This window comes from Bos javanicus, chromosome X (genome assembly GCF_032452875.1).
Source record: "Bos javanicus breed banteng chromosome X, ARS-OSU_banteng_1.0, whole genome shotgun sequence".
Classification (NCBI taxonomy): Eukaryota; Metazoa; Chordata; class Mammalia; order Artiodactyla; family Bovidae; genus Bos; species Bos javanicus.
The window spans coordinates 130379263-130405980 of record NC_083897.1 but is presented as its reverse complement, the minus strand read 5'-3'; the positions used below and the strand labels follow the sequence as shown (position 1 = coordinate 130405980).

The 26718-nt window shown below is 42.4% G+C and overlaps 1 protein-coding gene across 10 annotated transcripts in view; it reads right to left on the bottom strand.

Moving 5' to 3' along the window:
• Positions 1-26718, bottom strand: part of SH3KBP1 (SH3 domain containing kinase binding protein 1) — a 331797-nt gene that overhangs the window by 67501 nt on the left and 237578 nt on the right. For all 10 annotated transcript variants that reach the window (XM_061407992.1, XM_061407995.1, XM_061407987.1 and 7 more), the window contains one exon: positions 16391-16485. In XM_061407992.1, coding sequence (XP_061263976.1) covers positions 16391-16485 — 95 coding nt within the window. The remainder of the gene's footprint in view (positions 1-16390; positions 16486-26718) is intronic.

Here is a 26718-nt window from a genome sequence, read left to right as displayed (position 1 = left end):
TTGCTTATATGAGGGCTGAATTTTTCTCCACGTTCATTTCAGATCATCTGATACAGACTTAGGTCTGTAAAAGGCACTCAAATATTGTTTAGTGCTGTCTTTCTTTTGAAGGCTTTTTTTAACTTTCTAAATGGTGCAAATCCAAGCTTCCCATTAGTCTTATGCAATCAGTAACCCAAGAACCACTGTAATGAAGCTTTCGGTTTTGTATGCCAGAAAAACAATAAAGAACATTTTAATAAGCAAAAGCATATTCAGAATAACTTCAGAACTTATGTACGCCTACAGGGGAAAACAGTGCATATGACAGTATATTTATTATACCTCCCATCAGTGATGAATAGCTTGGATGGCTCATCTGGGCTCTGCTTTTTAAGGAAAACATGAATAGTGCTAATCGCTGTGTAATTCAAGGTATGAGAGGGGAAGCATGAAGGTGGAACACAGTGTGTCTAATCATTCTGACCGGTATAAGAACAAACACAAGGTTCATGGATAAGTACACTGAAAAGAGAAAACTGACATCATGACTTAGAATACTAAGAAAAATGAAAAGGGCATCTGCTGCGGGACAGAAAACAGCCACAGGGTCAAGATACCTGCAGTGGGAGCGAGATTTAGAGAACTGAGACTTTTTTCCTCCTAGCAATAGAAGCTACTTTAAGGGAAACAGGAAAAATTCTGACAGTAAACTGAGAAGTGAAAATAAGTCCTCTTCAACAAACCAGACAGAAGAATGAGGCTTTTGGTGGCAGAGATGAAGAGAGAATTATTTGTCTGAGGGCTCTGCTTCCAGGAGTGTGAAACAGCAGCGAATTCAATTTATTTAATTAGGACCTAAAACATGCAGACAGGAGAGGAATTCAGAGGGGAAAGAAAGTCATCGTGACCTTATGGGGCTCCCAAGCTCAGAGCCAAGTGAAAGAGGCAGGCACGGCGAATCAAGATTGCACTGAGACCCAGGCAGCAGTGCTAGGCTGGATCAGCGACAACAAGGGGGGCCGAGAGAAGCCTCATCCTCGTCTGGAAGGAGAGGACAAGGGCAAGAATCAAGGTCATGAGAAAGGCCAAGGGCGGGGTCTCCAAGGGTGAAACAAGGGAAAAGGGAAAGCAGGAAGCTGGGGTCATGGATGACAACATTCGAGAATTGGCCCTTAGAATGAAGGCAATGCTTGCCTCCCAGGAAGCGCCAACCAGTCTCTACTGAAGAGTGATGTGAGGGGTGAGGCAAGATGGCACTCATGAGTGATGAGGGCAGAATGGACAATCAATGACTTATGAGGCCAGAGAATCATCAGGGTGGAGTTTTAAATGTCCCCCAGGAGGATGGCAGGAGGTGGAAGAAGGGAGAACAATGAGGCAGTAGCTGACCACTAAGGAGAGAGGTAGTGCTGTTAAAATACTGGAAGATTTTACAGTGACCATATAATTTATTTCCAAATCTAGGACACTATTAATAATTATACCACAGGTATAACCCAAGACGATGGCTACACTAGTGAATTTTGAGATTTCAATAAGGATGAGGAAAGGGCAATGTATGCAGCTAAAGGGATGGTCTTTAAATGAGGTGGAAGTTTGCAGTGGGACAGAGTAAAAGATCTGCATGTATTATAGATGAAAGTTTCCAGAACAATGATGACTAGAAATAAGATCTATTCACATGCAAACAGAGGAAAGTAGACCTTGACCCTTATCATGAATCAAAGAGCATAGAAAGAATTATATTTCTGACATAGGATATACACTCTTTTATGATTTAAGTCCTCAAAATGGTTTCTGTATGCCTCATCCCCAGGCAGATATTAGAGTAAAATATATTTTTCCTTGTAAAATACAAATGATATGTTTCCTTTTAAGGAATGAATAAACAGAGCCTTAGGTGTGCTGTACTCCAACCTATGTTCCACACTGTATCTATCTCATGAGCCAAGGTATCTCAGAGAGAGGAGGAAGACAGTGAATTGGGGCCATCAGATACTTCAGTGGTCCTCCAGTGATAAAGACTCTGGGTCTCAGTTCCTTGATACACAGGAGAAGATGAAGTGTAAAGAGCAACACAACTGCTGAACTGCTGCTGGTGGGTGTCATCATTATTGTGATTCCAGGGGGGTAGTCCTAGAGACCTCGAGGGATCATGAGCCCAGGAAAGCGTCTTGATTAAGTATACAATACATCTGTCATGTGACTCAAGATCATCTTCCGGTGAAACTCCCTGGCAGCGGCTCACACTCTTGGAGGGAGGCTAAGGCCCCAGAGTGTGTCTGAGGAGGGAGACTGGCCTGGCCCCCCATGTCAGGCATTAGTCCACTCCACCCTGCCAGAGGGGCCCTGGGGAACACGGAAGCATCACCACTGCGCACAGCTCTCGTGCTAGGGACCAGCTTAGAGGTGCTCTCTGACATCCAAGCTGGCGGCAGGAGTCACCAGTGAGCCCTGCTCTGTCTGCCTCTTGTGTAAGAACTTCAAATGTTTAAAAGAGACCAACTCGCCACCTGGCTTGTAAACTGTAAAACCCGGCTGCAACCTCATGTGGGGCTCCATTTGGTCCAGAGTGCAAAGCAACCTCTTAGAGCAGTGTTTCTTTAAGCTGGCTGCACATTTAGAATCACTTGGGGCTAATACCCCACACCAATTAAACTATAAATCCTGGCGGTGGGGGTTAAGACTGAGAAATCAGTGCCTTTTAAAGGTCCCTACGTCCTTTCAATGTGCAGTCTGAGAATCAATGATTTAGACTAAGCCTTCTCAAACGTGTATACTGTCCTTGTGTGAAGACGACAATTTGGATTCAGTAAGTCTGGGAATGGTCAGAGATTCAGCATTTTAATAGGTTCCCAAGTGATCTCAATGCTACTGGATGATAACTTTGAGTAACAAAGTTCTCAAAAATGGGAAGCTCCATAGAAACAAAGAATCTTATTTTTATACTCTGTATCCACCAAACACCTAGCACAGTGCCTGGCAAATACTGATGATGAGTATATGTCAGCTGAATGGATGAACTGATGGATGGCCCAGTCTCCTCTCAGACTACTATTCCACTTCTCACAATTTTCAAACATCCAAAGTGAAGTCAAGTTGAACAAGGAAGAGGAAGGTCTAGATTAGCTACACAAGAAAGCTTCATTTATATAATCAGGCTTCCCTGGTGGTCTGTACTGAATTATTTGTTCATAATTGTAACAATTTAAAAAGTACCTTTCAAAGAGAGGTCATGTTTTCTAAGACATTGTACATGGCCTATGTGAGTTGGGACAGGAGTGTATAGTTCAGACATATAGTTTGCTCTTATGTCATCCCAGCAAACTTCAAAATGATGGTTTCACCAGCTGGTCCTCTTGAAAAAGAAAAGTGCTCCCCTGGTGGTCAGCTGTCCCTACATTCCCTAGTACTGATTTCCCAGAAGTTATCCAGCATGACTGTTTTTCATGACCTTCTCTGATGACTGAAATATCATTAGAGGAGAAAGTGAGTGTTATGTGATTTCAGTGTGGCTGTCAAGTGAGCCTCTGAGTGCCTCGAGGGGGTCTCACACTCTCAGTACCCCACCAGCAGTATGAAAAGTGCTGTTTAATATTTACTAATGAACGCCTTCTGCATGGAGCTTCAGGGGGGCTGTTGAAAGGACACTTCATGGAAGCCGAAGCCCAGGAGCACTTCGTTCTGCCTCAGCTTGTTAACACCTTCTCAAGAGATGCAATTATTCTGCATGGCTGGGATTTCTGCTCAGTATTTCCAACATCCCCTAAGTCAGTTACTCCAGCAGACTCATCAACATCACAGTCTATGAGGTAACAGGAAAAAAGAGAACCATGTCTATCTCAGTGTCAGAAGAAATGCTCATCAGAGCATAGTTAATGAGGGAAGTCAAGGAGACCATTCCAGGGACAAGCCCACAAAAGAAGATGTCACATTTCAAGTGTTCACATCCTAGGATGGGTGAGGCTTAGGCAGTCATTCAGTTTTATGATACTGGGAAGTAGTGACCTCAAAGAGATTGTCTACTTCTAAAAGAAAAAATCCTGACTTTTTATTGGGCAACAACTTACAGGCTTTGCTATACTTATAACCTTTTCGTTTTACATATTGTATGACTGGTAACAAAAAATTAGATGAATAACACACAAACAGCATTAATCAAGCTTCCTTTTAGTCATGTCAATATTAATTAAAGCAAGTCCTGATGCCTGAAAATTGTATTCAGAAATAACTGCATGCCCTTTATAAGCTATCCATACCATACCTCACATTTTTGTGCTTCCTCTTACATCTGGTCATCTGTGACTGTATAATCTCAACAACCACGCACTGCACACTACATTATCAAAGGACTGGATTTTGTTGTCTTCCCTGCAAGAGTGTGGAGTTTCATTATGGTGGGCATGTTATTTGCAAATCAGCTCAACCTGTCGAGGCTTAGTTTTAGCCTTCATTCAGGGTGGGTCTAGTGTAGCACTGGGCTTCCGAGGTGACTCAGAGGTAAAGAATCCACCTGCCAAGCAGAAGACACAGGTTTGATCCCTAGGTGGGGAAGATTCCCTGGAGAAGGAAATGGAAACCCACTCCAATATTCTTTTGTTTTTTTAAAATGTCTTAGTTTATTAAAATAAATGTTGTACATTCTTGGCATGACCAAAAATAAATGATAATTCATATTGTGCATAGGTTCTTGGTCATGAACACTCCAGTATTCTTGCCTGCAGAACTCCATGGACAGAGGAGCCTGGTGGGCTACAGTCCATAGGGTTGCAAAAGAGAGAGTCAGTTAGCAAATAAACAACAACAAGGGTAGCACTATTCCTATGACTGACTTTTTGAGTTGTCAATTGGATGCCAAGTGTGTTCAATGAAGTTTTCCTAGTCTGCTTGGCCAGAACTCCAACATCTCCAATTACTGATATCTCTAGGATATCTACTCATCTCACAGCCCACCCACACCTCCCCTCCCATACTTATTTTCTGCTGGGGCTGGAAGACTCTTGCCCTACTGATGCATGCTTAGTATATGGCCAAAGATTTAAGAGACTCCTATATATAAACTTCCAGAGCTCGCTCTTTGCACAGCTCAATCTTCTGCAACTCCCTGCCCTGAAAATTTCATCTACCTCAACAGTTGTGAGTTACACACAGTTACAGTCTCTGTTTCCTCTATCCGATGAGTCTTCTGCTCTCTGTGCTCCAGTGCCCTGTACTGCAACTAGAAAGTTGTTGTTGCTGAGTTGCTAAGTTGTATGAGTCTTTTGTGACCCCGCGGACTGTAGTCCTCCAGGCTCCTCTGTCCATGGGATTCTCCAGGCAAGAATACTGGAGTGAACTGCCATGCCTTCCTCCAGGGGATCTTCCCGACCCAGGGATCCAACCCACGTCTCTGATGTCTCCCGCACTGGTGGGCGCATTCCTTAGCACTAGTGCCACCTGGGAGGCCCAAAGTGGCGGAAGGGCAAGTCTAATACACCCTTCACTCCATCGTGGCTGCAACCGGAAGTTACATTCTCACTTGAAAATGTTGTTTCTTTAATCACAGTGAATTTATTTTATTCTAGATAGAATAGAACTTTAAACTCTATCTTTAAAAGTCAGAGCTATTTCAAGGTCTAATTCCCAAAAGAAGTCTAGGGAAAGAATTTCTGAAATGAAGACACATATAAGGGTTTTTAATTATCCCGGAGTTTCCTTTGCTCGTCATATATACTCTTCTCTAACAAGGAAGGTAGAATATTCCCTAAGGAAAAGTCGAGTCACTGATAACCATTTTTATATGGAAAAGTTAAATATATACAGTAAGTTAGTGACACCCAATCTTTTCTAGGTAATAGCACATCTATAAAATGCTAATATTTTGATGACACACTGCTGGAGGCCTGACATTGTTGGAGGCCATCAACTCGGGAGAGGGTGGGGTTCCACCCCCGGAAGGCCCTTTGCATCCACACAGGAGAACTGAGAGGATCACTCCTATAGCCCGCTCAGAGCACAGGAGTGAGGAAATACGACAGAAGTAACATTTGAGTTCAGATTTCACTAAGAAATAAGAGAAAAGTTGAAACCAAATCTCAAGTCCCCAGAAAGAAAAGAGAGTTTTCACAGGCATTATGAGAGGCAGGCAGACAGGAATTAGGGGAGACTTTTATAGGAGACAGCCCAGAGCAGAAGCCTCAAAACCTCTGGGCTCATAGATGGTTTGCCTCTTAGAAAAAGACGCTTCTATATAGAGCCCTTCAGAGAACAGCACCCAACAGATGCTACCATACTGGCCCAACTCCAGGGTCATCACTCACAATGGACATCTCCTGGAACTGTGAGACGTGGCTATATAGTTAATCACAACAAATATATACGAATTGCCAACTGATTTCATTTGCAGCCTATACAATCCTAAGTCTTAGGAAATGTTTATATTTTTGTCCTTTTTTTTTTTCCTAGCAGAATGAAAGACTTTGTTCCCTCTTAATTCTACTTCAAACATCAGTAATCATGTGAAAAGCGGATGTTTGCAGAGAGGGCCTTTCTTGGCTACTTGTACTCTGGCTTTCAGAACGATCAGAGACATAATATATAAGGGCGTGTGAACTAGCATTACGTCAAGTGCAGATCATCAAGGTGGCACTTTTGCATTTTTTTTTTGTCCATTTAAATATAATTAAGCATGTGAAATTATATAACAATATGTTTTCATAGAAACTTCTCATTTTCTACTTGTTAGGTCATTTACATTGAGAGGACCACTTGATGCTAAATTTTAGAAGCTGTTTCTAATGGCGCCTTCAGCTCATCCAAATGGCTAATGGCATAATTTACCTCTCAAGGCTGTGCATCCTATAGCAGAGATTTCACTTATATTTAGAGAACTATATTGATTCTGCACACAAATACATGCTTTTCTTCCATTAAAAGGATAGTAGGTATAATAAAAAATCATTTTGCTTCATTACAAAGACACTGGCACTTATAAAACATATTTCATTATGTTTTAAGAGATGTTCTTAGCTCCTGCATCACCTCTAAGAGACACAAAGAAGGCTGTTAGGGTAAGGGGGGAGGAATCTTCATTTTCCAAATAAGCACCAGGAAGGAATAAGAAGTGAAGGGTATAGTCATGATCATTATGAAGGTCAAGAACACCAAGCCAGCTGCAGCAGCTAATGGTAAATTCTTACTTTCCATCTCCCTTTTATTTATAAGACAAATGTACATTTCTTTTCTTTCTTTTAGAAAAGCTTATTCCTTGGCATAAAAATTTGTTTGGAGTCTTTTCTCTATACACAGAAAATTTAGCTTCTAGGCCTGTGCAGTGAGTGAAAAATATAATTCCCAGGTCCAATCTCAGTCCTCAGGCAACTCAGCCGAGTTCAGACCTGACCAGTGGACTACAGCTACACTCGTCTACCACCTGGAGGAAAAGGGGGCACAGGAGTGCAGAGGTGGGGTACATGAAACAGCTCTGCTATGGGAGCTTCATGGTCTCTTGTCTTACAAAGAATATTCCCAGCAAGACTCAGAACAAAACCAAGCTCTTTGAAATTCAGGCAATTTATGTATCAAGCAATTATTTACTAAATACTGAGGCTCAGATGACCTTGGAGGAAAAACAGATTAACCAATCACATTCTCTCAACAGTACCTTTGCAGACCAAAAGTCTGTAATTTTGCCAAACTCCAATGCATCAGTTTTTTTCTTTCATGAATTGTGCTTTTTGTGTCCTAACAAGTCTCTTCTCTTATGTTTTCATAAATAACTTTTTTATGTCTTATGTTTTCTATGCATATCTGTGCTTCATTTTGAGTTAATTTTTGCATAATGTGTTATATTAGGTTAGGGCTCTTTTTTTTTTTTTTTTTTTTCGCCTATTGATGGTCTATTGTACCAACACTATTTCTTGAAAAGATTATCCTTTCTTTCTTAAATTTTCTTTGTACCTTTGTTAAAAAATTAATTGGCTATATTTTTATGGATCTGTTTCTAGACATTCTGTTTCAAGGGCTAGCAAACTACCTCCCATGGGTCAAATGTGGCCTGCTACCTATTTTTGTGCACCTCTGAAACTAAGAATAGTTTTTACATTTTCAAATGGTTTTTAAAAATCAAAAGAATAGTATTTCAAAGTATATGAGAATTACAGGAAAGTAAAATTTACATGTCCATAAATAAAGTTTTATTGGCACTCATCCATGCCCATTCATCAACACCTATGACTGCTTTTGTATAGTTGACACAGATATTGTATAGCCCATAAAATCTAAAATATTTACTCTCTGGCCCTTTACAGAAAAAGTTTGCCAAGACCTGGTCTAGGATATGAGAATCCTTATCCATGCATAATCTCAGGGGTTCTCTGAATGATATTATAAAAAGATACTGTAAGGACAGAAGCTTTAAATAGAACCTCTGAAAGCCCCGAGGAGGGCAGAGAAGGAAAGCATTTAATAGCCAGCTACCCATTCCAACTAGGACTAAAATATAAAAGCTTTAAGTAAAACTATTCTTAAAAGGATGAGTTTTACTGCAACATGTAGTTAACTACAAAATGGGGAAACTTTAAGTCTAAAAGGTATTTATTTTTAATGACATTTTCCTAAATATCTCTATGAGTCATAAACTAAGAAAAAACATTTGCAGTGTGAAAGATGACATGATAATGCCATGAATAATATGGTATTTTTATAAAGATCAATTGGAAAATTACAAAATTTTCTACTTGAGTAAACATTTTAAAAAATGCAAACACTTATCAGATTAGCAGAGATGACAAAGAATGACAATACCAGGGGATGATAAGGATAGGGAAACATTCTCATTGGCTCCTGGGGGGAGACTAACTGGGAGGCGATCTTTCAGAACATCACTTAAATGTCTTTAAAAGGCACTGAGACAGGACTTTCCTGGTGGTCCAGTGGTTAGGAATCTGCCTTCCAATGCAGGGGATGTGGGTTCCTGGGAACAAAGGTCCCACAAGCTGGGGGGCAATTATGCCTAGGCACCAAAACTTGAGAGCCTGAGTGCCACAACTGGAGACTCTATGCCCCACAACTACTGAGCCCGAGCACTCTAGAGCCCATGCTCCACAAAAGAGAAGCCTGCGTGCTAGAACTAGAGAAAAACCATGGCAGCAATGAAAAGCCTGTGCACTGCAATGAAGACCCAGAGCAGCCAAAAGAAAAGGCACTGAGGCAGCAATACAGCAATTTATCATCATGAAATAATAACTGCTAACATTTATCCAGAACTTACTATCAGCCAGAGATTTCAAGTGCTTTGCCTCCTTTAACTCGTTTCATCTTTACACCAAGAGGTAGCTACTGTTATCATCTCCATTTCACAGATGTGAAAACCAAGGCACAGAGAGACTGAGTAGCCCACCCAAGGTTACACGAGTAGTAGAAAGTGGTAGGAATGCTTACACACATGAGGATCTACAAATAAGGTGATGACTACAGGCAACATGGTGCAGAATAGGGAAAACTCAGAAACAAGCAAATGTAAAAGAGGACTGTGGTCCGCCATACATTGGGATGTTAAGGAACCATTTAACCTTGCTGCCAAAGATAGACATGATATACTGGGGACAAATGAGGGTACACAAGAGTGTACATGATATGACTTTATTTTTACTTTGAACTGTAATTGTGTGTGTGTGTGTGTGTGTGTATGTGTATGTGTATGTGTGAAGTCTGAAAGAACACGGCTCAAATATTGAGAGAGATATCTGAAGGTGATGTGGTCACAGGTGATTTTGACTTGCCTTCCTATTGATCTGTCTTGTTCTCATTTATTCCCTGAGAGTAAGTATTACTTATTTAATTTTTAAGTAGAAGAGGGCATCAGAGAATGAGATGGCTAGTGGCATCACCAATGCAATGGACATGAACCTGGGCAAACTTTGGGAGATGGTGAGGGACAGGGAGGCCTGGAGTGCTGCAGTCCATGGGGTCGCAAAGAGTTGGACACGACTGGGCGACTGAAAAACAACAAATTAAAAGTGCACCCCACGCTACTTTCCATCTCAGAAAAGTATATTTTAATAAAATGCAAATGTGAATGTAAAGAGCTTTGAGGTACTTTAAGAAGACAGAGGCTATAAAACTATAATAAATCAGTTTCATCCTAAGAAAAGTTAAATAATAGAGGGGCATTTCAGGGAAAGTACAGCCCTTAATTGCAGGGGAGTTCAATATACCAAGAGAGAACTCCCAGTCAATGGGCATTCGTCTTTTCTTTTTCCTATCATAACTTATCACAGCAATAACTATAATTTTACTTTTTATTTCTAAAGCACTTTCAGTCACAACATTTCATTTAATCCTACAACAATAATACAAATAAAAAGGGTGGAAACAGAAAACAGAAAAAAGAGTTTCTCTAATTCCTTAAGACACCTGCAGATTTTTATGTGTGTGTTGGAGGAAAAAAGTATTCCAAGATGCTGGGGCAAGGGTGACTGATGTCCTGTCACTTAAGCACAGCACTTGCGAGAGAGATGATAATTAAGTTGAATAAACACAGGGTCCGTTCAGTTTTATATAATTTGAGGAAGCATGCAAAGCTGAGAGTTGGCATCAACTGCCAACTCATCTGTCAATGAGAAATCTGCAATCATCGAAATTTCCAGGTGGCATTGTTTTGACTGTCTACTGGCAAGCGCAAGTCCTACTTTTACCATCTTCATCTAATTTAAAACCGTGTCTCTGTGATGGTACACAAGCTCAGGAAGAAGAGTTTTGAGCAAATGTGTTTCTGGTGCCAGGAATCTTCCTGACGGTCTCAGAGTCCAGGTTACTTTTATTAGCAAGACAAAACAGCAGCAAACTGTATTCCTGGGGCTTTCCAGTGGTCTGAGGAAAAGATATATTGTGACTGCTGTACCCAGTCAGGACATATGCAGTCTAACAAGACAGGCTATACCGTGAGAAATACATCCGAGGCCATAAATGACTCATTTGCTGAACACTGACATTTTTCAAATGTGTGTAAACCCAGATGATCCCAGACCTATGCTTAACTTCTTCATTCACTCATAAAACACGTCCTTCTAATGGGTCTGTCAGCATGTCATCATTTTCAGGGTGACACCTGCTAATTTACTCTTCACCCCTGAAACCACATTTAATCCTACACTTTAGCTCTGCTAAAAGCTTCAGCAGTTTAGAGAGAAAGGGTCAAGGCCAGCAATCTATATAGCTGATCAGCTTTCTTCTTCCAAGCTGAGAACCTTTCCTGAGATTTCCAAAGTCACTTTCCCATGGGGAGAGGAGCAAGGGAGTCTGGATGCATTTTTCTCATGAATAAATGTTTCAACTAATGAATTAATGGAAGGGAGGCAGGAAGGGAAAATAAACATTAAAATAAACAAAGGAAAGATCATAACAGAAAGACTTAGGAAGGAGCTCAGGGTGACTTTCTTTTCTTTCTCTCTTTTCCCCTTGCCCTCCCTGCTCTCTTCCTCTTTCTCTCTTTTTTCATGGTGACAGCAAGGAGAAAACTAACCAGAATCCAGAAGAGAGAGAAGCGAAATGGGCTGGGCCTGGGAAGAAGTGGAAGAAAGAAGCAGGAGAAGAGAGCTTCAGGCACAAAATGAAGCAACATGAGCCCTGTGCTGAGCTCAATGTGTTCTCTGCACTATGATTCCATTTCTGTAGATGCGACAATGGAATCAGCAAGTCCTGATTGATTCTGACCCTAACAGGTCACAGCCATGGATACCAAAATGTCAGAAACAGATGGGGGAATGGTGTCGTAATATTGTTTTCCTGATAAAATAATGATGTCATGAATTTAGAAAGAAAATCCCACAGGCACTTGCCCTAGATATACCCAGCAACAATACGTCAGACTCAATCAGTAGACAAGAGTTACCTCAGGGAGTGACCGAGCCCCACCTACTGCAAGCACCCACAGCCCCACAGGAAACAGCAGTCCCGTCCCACCAGCCCCCACAGTCAAGGTCAGGAGACGCCTCTGCCCTGGCGTGGCTGCTGGTGACTAGGAGTCTCTTGGGAAAGTCTCTTCCGGGCTCTGGGCCTCTCTCTGTTCCTCCTTTGTCACCAGGACAGAACACCCAGGGTGCCATCTAACTCCCAGGACTGCTGTGACCTCAAGCATTTGGGGTTCCTGGCTTGCAGCATCCCCAAGAACAGGCGAAATCCCTAAAAACAGGCGAAACCCCTAAGAACAGGCGACATCCCTAGCTGGGATTTTTTTCACAGTGGTAACCTTAAACCACTTCTACCTGTAGCTACTCTTCTGGCTTCCTTCTTTCTTGAGAGGTGCATGTATCAGTTTTCTCCCCCAAACATCAATGGTGTCTGCCTCTCCTTTCCTCCAACTACACTACATTGTGACTTTAGTCAATAATAGTACTTTTCTTCATATTTACCTTGATATTGTCAAATAGGCTGTATAACCATGAAGAAATGGGGGTGTCTGTTTGCCTTTAATGGGTCAAAGACAGCCACTCAGGGGAGCCTTTTGATAAGATATACCCGAGTTCTAAAGGAGTCACGTGGGAAGCCCTTCCTCCCTGGTGAGTGGGGACCACTATTCTGGGGCCAGGAGGCTGTTGGCCAAGGGCAGGGACATTGGCCCTCTCCACAGCTGGGCTCGCTCTGCCCCAGGCAGCAGCGGCCAGGGCGCACACATCCTTCATAGCCGAGCCCCACCTGACCCCCCCAGCTGCTCTCAGTCTTTCTCCAGGGAGCTTCTTGGGTTGGAAACCAGACCCAGAGGCTTCTGAACCCTTTCAATCATGCTCTGAGCACAAGCCAGGAAGGCCGGGATGGGGGCGGCAGGAATGCAGACGAAGGAGCTATTTTTGAGTGACTGGAAATAAAAGCTAAACACAGGTGTGTTCTGCACCCATGGAAATGTTTCCAAATCCACAAGAATTCTTTATAAATAAACTAAAAAAACACACCACTGGAGTTGCCACATTTCATCCTGGTTTCCAGGGACACACACAAATAGTTCGGGCCAGTGCACATTATTTCTGGAACTGAGGAGCGCTTACAGGCACCCACTAAAGGTGTCTGACTCATTTTCTAGCAAGCTCTATGAACTGACAACCTAGGACTGAAAATGAGGGTGATGTTTGCCCTGTGACTCCTGCCACGGCTCAGAAAAGCAGGGCAAAGAGAAATCAGTTTAACTGACTATAAAATGAGACCGCAGCTGGCTTTTGGGGTAAATTGATAAAATCTACAGCAAAAGCCATCAACACTTAGAGAACAGCAATTCTGAACTTTCAACTCAACTCATAATGTAATAAAGAACCATATCAAAATGTAGATTAAACAAATCATGGTAAAACTATTCATTCTGCAATATGAAAAGCAAACAGTCATCCAAATAAACTTGTGAGTGATCCCTCAACTTGGAGCAAGAGGAAGATTTTTTTATAAAGCAGGCTTGACAGACTCAGACTCCATCCTTCCCATCTTCAGCAGGCAAAGTACTTTTGGCATATTTTCTTTCCAATTCTTGCTGAAATCTCACCCATTGCAAAATTATTTTTTTTAATATAACTTTATTTATTTATTTTTGGCTGTGCTGGGTCTTTGTTGCTGCTCAGGCTTTCTCTAGTGGCAGTGAGCATGCTCAGTCACTTCAGTCGTGTCTGACTCTTTGCAACCACAAGAACTATAGCCCACCAGCTCCTCTGTCCATGGGATTTCCCAGGCAAGAATACTGGAGTGGGTTACCATTCCCTTCTCCAGAGGGTCTTTCTGACCCAGGGATTGAACCTGTGTCCCCTGCATTGCAGGCAGATTTTTTTTTTTTTTTAAGGTAAGAAGTGGATTTATTTAGAAAGAAACACACTCCATAGACAGGGTGTGGGCCATCCATCTCAAAGGGCAAGTGTGGCCTTCAGAGAAACACTCCACAGAGTGTGGGCTGTTGCAACAACTAAGCCCGGCAACACGACTACTGAGCCTGTGCTCTGGAGCCTGGGGAGCAGCAACTATTGAGCCCACGATCCACAACTACTGAAGCCCACATGCCCTAGAGCTGAGCTCCACAAGAGCAGCCACCGCTATGAGAAACCCGTGCACCGTAACTAGAGAGTAGTGCCACCCCTCCATGTGGAAGCCAGGTGCAGGGATCACGTGGACAGGGAGGATGCCAAGCGCTCATTTTGCAAGTGTAGTTGTAATTATCTGTAAGCTGCTTCATAGGTCCAAACTGCTTCTTAACATTCAGCTAGGGAACTGGGGAAAGCAGTCGCAACCCTCAGGACACTGAGAGCAGCCTTCCACCTCCACCTGGTTCCCTGCTCCCTACTGGGTGGATGGGACCAGGAGAGAGTCCCACTCTGACTAAAGAAGCTCTTTAGAAAACTCCACTTTCTTTTATCCGGCAGGATTTCAGGCTGGGAGGAAGGAATGAAATCACCAGGATGAATGAGTTCTCATCGTATAGAATCAAATGACAAGGATGGAATATAAGAAGATGTTGAGGTAGAAATAGATGAGTTCAGACAAGAGACCATCTGCGGCAGTCTTTTCCCCAAACCTTAGTAAACATTATTGTACATCTGGTTTTCAAGTGAAAAGAGGGTGTCCCCCTCCAAACAAAAACAGGAAAATGACCCCCCTCCACATTGCAAAGAATGGCAGTTGTTTAAAACTCCGGTCTCTTTATTGTCCAGGGGTGGGGGGGAGGGAAACAGCTCTACCCCTTCCCCCATGGTAATAAAACCTAGTCTCTGTGCCAGTTATCAGAGTATCTATCTCCTGCTTCACAACCGCTTCATGTCTTTGGTTCAGGGTCTGATTTAAAATAGGCAATGCCGTGTGCCCAGGAATGCAGCCTGGAGGAGGCTCACAGGATAAGGGCAAGGCCGGCAAAGAGAACCTCTCTGCCTCCTCGGCTGAAAGGAACAGAAGGGCATTGTTTCCCCTCCTCTGGGTTCCTCTGGCCACACCTACAGAGGTGAATCAAATTAAGTTCACAGGAGAAAATTTTAGAGGTGAGAAGATGGATGTTCTGGGGCCCTCAGCAAGCAGGGAACACTCTACTGGTCCAGAAAGGCACCTGAGCATTGCCCAGCATGCCACTTTTCATGTAGAAGGTGAGAGCGCCAAGCTGTCTCCCTAAATAATCTGACCCTGGGCAAGCTAATTAAACTCTGGGGTCCTGCATTCCTTGGCATCTTGGGCTTGGGCTCAAACACACAGCCTCCACAGCCATTCCTTAAAGGTCACTGTCCTTGATTAGAAGGTTATAAAGGTAAATCCTACCAATCACCTATAGACACATTTGGGGGTGGGGGAAGGGGGGCAGGTAACACCACATCCCTCCCCTCTCAGTGATGGCCAGAGGCAGCAGGACCCAGGGCCTGCTTCCCACCTGAACCCCCTGCCCTCTCCCCCGTTTCTCTGCCCCCTCCACCCTGTCCATGCTTTCTCAGTTCAGTTCAGTCGCTAGTCGTGTCCGACTCTTTGCGACCCCATGAACCGCAGCATGCCAGGCCTCCTTGTCCATCACCAACTGCTGGAGTCCACTCAAACCCATGTCCATTGAGTCGGTGATGCCATCCAACCACCTCATCCTCTGTCACCCCCTTCTCCTCCTGCCTTCAATCTTTCCCAGCATCAGGGTCTTTTCAAATGAGTCAGCTCTTTGCAGCAGGTGGCCAAAGTATTGGAGTTTCAGCTTTCTAGCCCCACATAAATGAAAGCAGAAGTGATGATTCCCCAGTCACACCCTTAAGCATCCTAAAGACAGCTCAGCTTTTCCTCATGGTCAACCATGATAAGAACCCTATATTTCAGGGAAAAGGCCACATATTCTGGGAATTACTTAAATAATAGATCTTTCAACCACCTTCTTGATGAGTACCACTGCATGAAAGCATAAAGTCCATGGTGCAGGCCCTGTTAAGCTGTGTCACTTCACACAGATGCAGTGATCATAAAATTGTCCCATCTTCTCAGCCTGAGCAAGATGGGCAAGATTCTCTCAGGCATGCTACCTGTCTTTGATCTGAACACTAAACATTCTTTAAGCCTTATCTGCCTGTGAAGCACAACCTTGCCTTTCTGGAACCCCTCCTTGGGTCCCTCATGGCACAGAGCTTTGCAGCCAGGGCTGCTGGGGAGGGTGGACTCGCCAGTCAAGCAGGCCACTCTCCGTCCCCCAGGTTAGCCTTTCTGGGATGGGGCCACGCAAATCTGCAGCTGGTTCCAATGCAAATGGAATCTAGCTGAGCTTCAAGTTCATTCATTCACTTGGATACATTTGGCCTAGCCTGACTGAGAGGAAAGACACAAGATTCTTTCTTGGGAATTCAGGATCATGAAAATAATTTCAAAGGTTAAAATAAAAGCTCATACTATCCACTCAACACCTCAAAGTACTTCAGAGTTTAGAAGATAGGAGGGAACCTTTGTTTACCTTATTGATGAGAGTGACTATATCTCCTTCTTTGATTGTCAATTCATCGTCGTTCTGTGCCTCATATGGAAATATAACTTTGCAGTAATCCTTGGCTGTAAGGAGAAAAGAAAACACAACCTTTAAAATGCTGTATCTAATGAGCTGTCCCAGGAGGAGATGTTCTCTATCACATCAACTGCAGAGAAAGGCACACTTAACCGACAAGACACAACTGCTGCATAAAGAAACAAGGTTCACCATCGGAAAACCACCCAAGACGGCTCATTTTTGGTTCATTCATTTTTTTATTCTCACTCTTTTCCCTCACAAATTAGGTGATGTCATGAAAGCCACTGACTGCTTTGCTTCTCTCAGACAGAAAAGCAAAATGGTTTCCTTGCTCTCAGAAAACAGGGTGTCCTTTTATAGGCTATTTTACACACCATTTTATATCTTCTTCAGGTGGATTGTGTAGACACAACCTACAAAGAGCTTAAAAGCTTAAATTTTGCCCTCTCTTCTGCACATCACTAAATCAGAAATCAAGCATATGCATATGTTATAAAATGGTACTCAAAACAATGGGAAAGACTCCAGTATGGTCTGTTAAGAGACAGAGGTCAATGTAGCTGTTTGTGATCATGTTTCAGACACAAATGGCCAACAAATGCTGACCAAATGTTCTTTACACACACATGTGAGGTGGGGGCAAACTTTTCAAATATGTTTCAAGGTCCCTCTATGGGAACCTGCCTAATCAGAAAGGGGGTTGTTCAACAGTAAGGAAACAGCTTTCACCCCAAAGAGAAAATGCTGAGGCCAGTCAAAATCCATTTAAATGTGCCCTGAATTATATGCTTTGGAAAGTCTACCTGATACTAAAACCTTCACTATTTCCACAAAAGCACCTGTTTAGAAGACAGTGAAAATATTTGTAAGGTACTGGGGAAATTAAGACTTTGAAAAGAGGTTTAAAGACTCAGGACAGAAGGTAGAAAGAAAAATTCAAGAGAATTAGCACCTACTGGGTATTTATTATTCTGCACCAAAGTCAACAACCCCAGTGACTTTGAATGGCTTTAGATATTTCCCAAGGATTAGGCCAGTTCCTACAGACAGATTACAACCTAGAGGTATATAAGTATCAATTATATTATCCCTGGTAAAATTTACATCACTAAAATGTGGGGATTTTTTTATTATGGTTAATATCATATCAATCAAAGAGAGTGATATATAAAATCAAGGCAATAAAACATCTATAATACAGACACACTGGTCTAGGGTTGGGATATGACAGAGAGTAGGGAGGGGACGAGGGAGGAAAGGAGAGAGGAAAGAGAGGGACTAACTTTGTTGACAGATGTTTTTGCTTCCCATTCAATGACGTGAAGATATCAGTTATATCCCCTAGCCTAGTGTGGGAACCCTTCTGTCTTAGGTACTCTGGGAAGTTGATGGCTTTTGCTCCTTAACTCATCCTAAGAGGCACTAGTTCTAAATCCCATCACCATCAATCCACCCAAATATTCCTAAGCCCACATGGTGCCATCTCTCTTAAGTTAGCTATAGCAAACCTCCCCAATTCTGAATGGGCCCAAATGTTCTAAAGGGAGGGGGGAAAGTCAAGCATCTTTAAATTGGATAATGACAGCTCCTTACCAATTTTCCTATTGACTGTATTAGTGAAATATGACTACCCCACCTCAAAACTTGCAACAACACTGAAATAAATGCAGTATTATTGGAGAACTGCCCTGCAGTCTTTGCTTTAAGAATAATTTGTTGGATCAGAATCATGGAAACGTTTTAGAAGATAAGACATCTGTGGCCAACAAAGAAAAGGAAAAAGTCATGTTTCTATTCCTTTCCACCCATCAAAAATAGTCAATTAAGTGTGGTAGACATTGCTGGTTAACTACCCGGTCACTATTCCCCATCCCCTTCCCAGTTCATAGAATCCTAATTTGCTCAGGCATTATTTTCAGGAATAGGGAACCCTCCCACAGCCCTGGGGATGAGTAAAGTATGTCTAGGCAAATAATACTTTTATAACCATTTTTACATTGAAATATAGTTAATTTATAATGCTGTGCTTGTTTCAGGTGGACAGCAAAGTGATTCAGTTATGCACACACACACACACACACACACACACAGTATTCTTCTTCAGATTCTTTTCCCACACAATTTATTACAAGACATTGAATAGGTTTCCTGTGCTGTAACAGTAGGTCTTTGTTGTTTATTTTATATATAGTAGTGTATATGTTAAAGCAAACTCCTAATTTATCTTCCTCCACTTCCCACTATTCCATTTGGTATTTTTAAGTTTATCTTCTTTGTCTGTGAGTCCACTTCTGTTTGGTCAATAAGTCCATTTGTATCAATTTTTTAGATTCCAAATATAAGTGACATCATATGATATTTGTTCTTGTCTCATTTACTTAATATAATAATCTCTAGGTCCATCCATGTTGCTGCATATGGCATTATTTCATCCATTCTATGGCTGAGTAATACTCCATTGTATATATGTACCACATCTTCTTTATCCATTCCTCTGTTGATGGACGTGTAGGTTGCTTCCATGCCCTGGCTACTGTAAATAGTGCTGCCATGAACATTGGGGTGCATGTATCTTTCTGAATTATGATTTTCTCTGGATATATGCCCAAGAGTGACATTACTGGATCATATGGTAGCTCTACTGTTAGTTTTTTAAGGACCTTCCATACTGTCTCCATAGTGGCTGTACCAATTTGCATTCCCACCAACAGTGTAGAAGGGTCCCCTTTTCTCCACATCCTCTCCAGCACTGTTTGTAGACTTTTTAATGATGGCCGTTCTGACTGGTGTGAGGTGATGCCACATTATAGTTTTGATTTGCATTTCTCTAATAATTAGTCACATTGAGCATCTTTTTATATGTCTGTTGGCCATCTGTGTATCTTCTTTGGGAAAATGTCAATTTAGGTCTCTTTAGACAAATAATATATATTTCACTCCCCTTTGTGGGTGATTGGTTGAGGAGTGTGCATGTGATCCACTTCTAGCCAATAAGATGTGAGAAGAAATGTCCTGGGGTGGGGAGAAGCTGTTAGCTTTTATTCCCAGATTAAAAAAAAAAAAGATACATGAGAAAAATAGTTACTCCAGCCTTTTTGCATTTAACACTGTTTCACCCTTGTTGGAAGACAGTACACAGTTTTGTCCTGCCACAGTCACATTTCAACCATGAAAGGAAAGCCAAGAAAATCAAAGAGGAAGTGACCTTGAGCCCTGACACTGTTGAGATGTCTGTCAAATTATTCAACTTCAGGGGACCTGTCCTTGGATTTCTTGTTATCTGACTTAAGAAAATTTCATTGCTTATCATCACTTTGTGGTGAGGTAGGTGTTTATCACTCAAAGCAGAAGGCTCCCTGACATGAAGGAACTGGGAAGAAAGAGGACACTTTCAGTAACCTCTTCTGAAACACTTCACTATAATCTGCCTCCCCAACCCAAACCTTCTTCCTATGTATCTTTCTCATCCCTTCTCCCACCCTCCCCCACCAACTCTTCCCTTGCTACCTTAAGACCTGGCCTCCTAATAGGTCAGTAAATGACTATGAAATTGACTTATAACCAACAGAAGTGAGAAAACATTTTTATAAGAAAGTACTAATATGCTTTTAAAATGTTTCATGAGGCCATTTCATTTTATGGTCAGTTTCCTTATAAGCTAAAGGAGGATAGGTGTTCCTCTGTCATTTTTTAAAAAACAGCTTTAATGATGTATGATTTATATACCATAAAATTCACACATGTAAGTTGTACAGTTTGAAGAATTTTAATAAATTTATAGAGTTGGGTGGCCATCACTGCAATGCAGTTTTAGAACACTTTAAACATGTAGCTATGCTGTTTAATATGTAAAGCCTTAGACGCAAAATGATCTAGAAAGCACCAATTTTAGATAAAAGGAGGAGGTAATAGTGCCAGTGACTACCGTCAACTACCTCTCTCTGTAAAGCAGGTTCCCACACAATACCTCACCCATCTTTGTATCTCCAGAACCTGACATAGCTCCCATTCAGTGTTTCTTGATGATTCTCTAGCAACACCCATAGAGTAGAGGACTATGGGATAGCAAAGCAGGAAGAGAGGATTCTGGGCTAGAAGTCAGGATGGTCAAGACTGGGTTTGGCCCCAGCCAGTCCTTCCCAAGCACATAACTTGAGGCAATCCCGCTGTTGCTCTGGACCTCACGTCCTCAGGTGTGAAAGAGAGGCTGGCCCAAGAGCACCAAGAGGAGCGTTCGGCTAACTTTAGCAGGACTCTTAGAGCCAATTTAAACGTATTCTAGAACTCTAATATAAAACAAATAAAAACAGAGCTCTCTGGTTAAATTAGAGAGTGAGGCTCGTCCATCTTCTCCTCAGATCCTCAGAAATATCTCAGTGAAATAATGGAGGCATCAAAGAACACACTGGGCTATACATAAGTCCCAGCCACCTCTGACCGTTCAGAGCTCTGGTCATGAGCACCAAAACTCACGACACTCCTGACCAAACATGACAACTACTTACCTCACATTTTAAGTTATTATGATATATTTGAAAATAAGAATTTTTTTTAAAATTCTGAGGCATTTAGGCCCTAACTCAGCAGTATTGGGAAATAAGAACATTAGGCTGGTTTGGCTATATCAATGGTTTTAAGATATTCAAAAGTAAATTCAAATGTAAAATAATATATTAACTGAGACTATGATTTTAATTTTCTAGTCTGTGGAATAAAAATGTTTCTTACTTTAATTCAAATATTTACTGAGTTACCATCATGTAAAAGATGGGCTTCCCTGGTGTCTCAGTGGTAAAGAATCTGCCTGACAATGCAGGAGAAACAAGAGATGCAGGTTTGATCTAATCCCGGGGTTGGGACGATCTCCTGGAGAAGGAAATGGCAATCCACTCCAATATTCTTGCCTGGAGAATCCCATGGACAGAGGAGCCTGGCAGGCTACAGTCCATGGGGTCACAAAAGAGTTTGACACCACTTAGTGACTAACAACAACATGAAAAAGTTACTGTCAGTTCTTGGGCTTGTGATATACAGGTCAGTCCAACCACCCTCACACAGAAGTCCAACCTAATACACAAATAAGCATCAACTCACTATGACAGAATATTGTCACGGTGTTTCAGAGAAAGGCAAGACCATATTCAGGAGAGAGTTCACAAAAGAGTAGGCATTTGATAGGTCTTGAAAGAAGGGTATAATTCCAAATCCCTTTTCAATGTGGGAAGATTATAAATTTTAAATGAGTAGTAGACAGAGATGGAGAGTAAAGGACTGAAATTAATTTTTGGAGGCAGGCATTTTCCATCTATTCATCAATTAGATGGATTTAATTAGTCCAAGATCAAATAGGAATGAATACACACAAGCACATCAAGAAATAAAGACACGATTTATCCAGTGATTAAGATGATCGTGTCTCTATTTTTTCTTTAGAAAGATTTAAAAATATTAATAAATTAGCATAAGACTGAAACCTTAAGTCAGTTTTTAAGCCTTTTTTGTCTCAGAGTCCTTTAAGAATCTGATAAAAAGCAATGACTCTTTCCAGAAAAGAAAAAAAAAAAAAACACAGATACATTCAAAGGTACAGAGAAAATGTGTTATACAATATCTGGTATACAGTATCAGAAGGGTCAAGGACCCTGAAACAAAAATTGCCCAGTTCCCAATCAAGAGCCCCTTATAAGTGGTGACTGGCATTGCAATTTCAAGAAACACCAAGAAGTCCAGTCATAATTCACATCCCTTTCAAAAAAGCCCCATTATGCCAATCTCTAAATTTCTAGAAATTTACATAAGATTAAAAACAGATTGTTCAAGGAGTTTAATTCACATGACCACACCCGATGACACCCTTCAACTGCCTTTATAATCTATTTGTACAAAAAGCAAACAAACTTAAGAAAATACCCTCACCTTAACAAAAATAGCAGGAAAAACAGAATAAACATGTCAACAAAGAAAACATACACACACCAAGAAAGTAACATTAAATTTAGGACAATTCTTTGAGCTCAGCTTAGGACATGAAGATCAAAACTCCATGTGTCACAATGTCTGGTCGGAAGCCTTCCAGAACTTTCAGCAGAGATGGAAAGTATCAGGTCATGCCTAGAACCAGAGATTTTCTTTTCTTCTGAGGACACCAGAACAAAAATATCAAGCTCAGTGGTATCTACTTTTGCCAACATCAAAATCTGAAAATTCTTTCATTAAACTGACAAATATTATCTGAGACACTACTGGTTCATAATCCCTTATTCAGAAGCCCTGGGGACAGAATTTTTCAGATTTTAGAAAGGAAATACATTGCACACACCATATAATATGTAACATCCCCAGCTGGGATCTGGGGCTATACCCAAGCATCAAATACATTAAAAATTTGCAGCAAATGGATGCTTCGTCACCCCAAATGGGATGAATGAGCTAGTGGTAAAGAACTGGCCTGCCAATGCAGGAAACTTAGGAGACAGGGGTTGGATCCCTGGGTTGGGAAGATCCCCTGGAGGAGGGCATGGCAACCCACTTTAGTATTCTTGCCTGGAGAATCCCCATGGACAGAGGAGCCTGGGAGGCTATATAGTCCAGGGGGTCGCAGAGTTGGACACTACTGAAGTGGCTTAGCACATACCCACATTCACATTAGCCCAGAACAAGTTTTATCACCCAAGAAGTGATAAAGCCTTCTAGTTTTCGGGAGTGTTTTGTACTTTGGAATTGCAATAAGGGTTTGACTTCTATCATGTTCTGGGGACAACTGAAATAAGACTAGTTATCTGATTCTCAAGGAGTTTATCATTAAGGAGAGGAAATAAAGCATGTATATGCAGAGCTCTGGACAAGGCAACAGGGAAGAGAGTCAGAGTGATGTGTTTGGATTAAAGCCTTAGAAACTCGGAAATGGGGAAATCACTTCCTAAAGCAGAAACTTGGGGTCCCTTCCTAGAAGAGGAAAATAGCATTGGCCCTGCCTGGACAATGTTCCAGGCCTTTGACTAGAGTGGGGTGGGGTTTCCCAACCATTCTTGATGACAAGAAGCAGACAACTAGTCTTATTTCACTTATTCTCTTTAACACTCATGGGAGGGGTAGGATGAATACATTTATTCAAAAAATACTGAGTGTCCAGCATGTGCCTGGTGGCAGAAGATACAGCGGTGCCCTCCTGGGGCATAAGTCCACATCAGCAGTTCGCAACTGGGTTGACTTGCCTTCCCATGAGACACCCACAAAGCCCCTAGATGTTCACGGTTGTCACAGTGTGGGGGGAGATGGTAACTGACATCTAGTCCGTAGGGGCTGGGAAGCTGCTAAATACCGTACAGGACAGCCCCCAGCAAAGTCTGATGTGGTCTAAATGTTCACAGGGCCCAAGTGGAGAAAACCTGGTCTATATCTAAACTCGGGGAAATGAAACACAATGTCTTTGCCACTACATTGTCAACTCTGGCCCAATGCTTTCTGTCATGAAAAAGTTGACCCCTCTGCTCTTGCATGTTGATGGGAATATGACTTTCAAATTATTTCATATATATGAACTCTGCCACTTTTTACTCTCTTACTTTGAAAAGAAAAAAAAATCAAAATGTGACAGGCAAAGGAAGCCTTTCTGTTCTCTAATATGGAGCAGACAATGGCTCCTCTCAAGGACACCTTCTCCTGCTCAGGTGAGGAGAAACTCCGAGTCTTTGGGAGGAAGGGAATCCACCAGGACAGCAGAGCGAGAGTTCACTTTGTCCTCTAAGAGGACTGCATTTGAAATCCAGGTCATCTGCAGCGTGGGTAGGCTGGGCACCCTTGCAGAAAGACCCCCACTCTGAATCTGTGTTGGGAGCATTTGATGAAAGGTGCTTTCCTAAGGTGAGCAATGACCCCTGAGACACTGAGCCTGAGGGCTTTAGGACACATCAGCTGTGGGAGAAGCTAAAGGGATGGGTAGGACACACATTTCATATCAAATGTGCCCAAATTTCCAGGCCCAAGAGTGAGCGAGCTTTGGAGAAGATAAAAGAGCAAAAACACCTATCCTGGCAAAAGAGATGAAAAGAGTCCACAGGTAAGGCTGGGTGAATGCAAAAGGGGAAGAGGGTGGCAGAAGGCGAGAAGGTTAGATAGCATCACTGACTCAATGGACATGAATCTGAGCAAACTCCAGGAGCTAGTGAAGGACAGGGGAGCTTGGCGTGCTGCAGTCCGTGGGATCACAAAGAGCTGGAAACAGTTTAGTGAATCAACAACAACAAGGCTGGGAAAAATCCCAACGTAAGGGGAGGTGACCCTTTTTTCTCCTAATCAAACATGTAGCAAGAAAGTGAAAATTAGCTCAGACTGAGAAAGTAAAAATCTGCAAATGCGGATACAAATGCAGATACAGCCAGCTGCAACATGAACTGGAAATAGTATTCCTTCCAAGCACACAGGCTACAGCTGCAAAGGGTCCCAGAAGCCCCTTCTCTGAGAGAGTGACTACTGCTTTTTTACTCCCTGAGAAAGTCTGTCCTCTAAGACCACAGGCGATCAGAAACTTTGCTTTTATGTATCGTATTAGTAATAATGACGTGTTCCAACCTTTGTTGAAGGAAACAAGTCACTGTGACACAGACCAGCACAGGGCCTCCTGTAAGGGGTACTAGACACAGCCCTGCTCGTGGATCAGTGGTTCCCAAAGACACAGGACCTGGGTTCAGCTCACAGACCAGCTGTGATGTGGCCCCACTCACACAGCCCTGTTTTGTTTGGAACGTATCAAAACCCTGCTGCTTCATCTAAATTTCACTCACTTCCGCCTCTCCTCCAAATCTGTAACTGCTTGATTTTGTTCGGTGCAATGCTCCACAGGGTTCGTGGGCAGTCCCTGTGTTGCAATGAGCCCAGAAACGTGACCTTGTCAAACTAGCCTAAACCAGGAGCTCTTGGGCTGGCTGGGCATTGGCAGAGGCTAGAAAGAACGAGCATCTGTCAAGTCCCACAGAGCAACCACTGCTGACCCCCTGGGAATCTGAAATAAGCTCGAGGGTCAACAAACGTGTTCTTTCCCTCCCAGTAACTGTGAACTTGGGGAAGGAGACTCGTGGCTACTACACTGCTTTGACAAGCCTCTGTTAGGTACAGAGCCTGGCAAATTGAAATCATTTCTAATTCTCCATCTGCTCCACCACCACTGTTGCCAGTGTCCACTGAGTCCCTGACACTTTCCTGGACTGGATGGTGGGGGTGGTGGGCAGAAGACACCGCCCCCACCATGAGGGATAAATGATAGCCACAAGGCACTATGTGTCACCGTCACAAGGGACAATGCCTAAGCAGCAAGTCAAGGAACAAAGTGATCAGAAAGGTGGTACAAGTGTCCAGTGATAATGTGAGGGGAGGTTAAGCAGGGCAAGTTTAGCCTTTGCTCCCCAGGCATCGTTTGTTTAGAAGCCTGACCTTTGTACACATTCTGTCAAGGACTATTTTTTCTCTAACCTACCTGCTCAACTGGTCCTCTGAATCTCTAAGACTGAACTGTTTGTTCAGGAAGATGCTAAAGAACTCTTTCTTCAGGCTATTTTTCTATCCCACAGAGGCCACAAATCTGCATCAATTGTAGTCAGAAAGAGGGGAGCTCCAGATGTGGTGAGCTGGAGGCACCTCAGGGCACTACATTTATGAATATTTAGACAGCTTTTCTCTTGTTATGAAAATTATGGCAATCTGTTCCACAGCATGCGTTTCTGATGAATTTCAATATCATAAAAGCTTTATTGGGGGAGGGGAGATGATGTTAGTTGTTTAAATAAATCCTGATCAGCTGAGTTTCACTTTCTCTCAGAAGATACCAATCTACACTGAATATTTTTTGAATCATCATAATGCTTACTCGTGACACGAGCTTGTATTGGGTTGGCAAAAAAGACCGCTTGGGTTCTTCAGTAAGATGTTACCAAAAAACCCAAAGAAACCTTTTCAAAAATATTTATCTATTTATTTGGCTGCACCCAGTCTTAGGTTGTGGCACATGAACTCTTTGTTGTGGCATGTGGGATCTAGTTCCCTAACCAGGGACTGAACCCCGGCCCCCTGCACTGGGAGCTCAGAGTCTTCGCCACTGGACCACTGGGGAAGTCCCCTGAACAAACTTTTTGGCTAACCCAGTATCTGAACGCGCTAAGGAGACAGCTATGTGGGAAGGCACATCTCTCCTCTGTACTGCTGGGCAAGTTGTTATGGGTATGACTTCCAACCGGAGGAAGGAGGCTGTGTTCTTCCCCAAGCTCAGGGTCATTTCGAAAAGT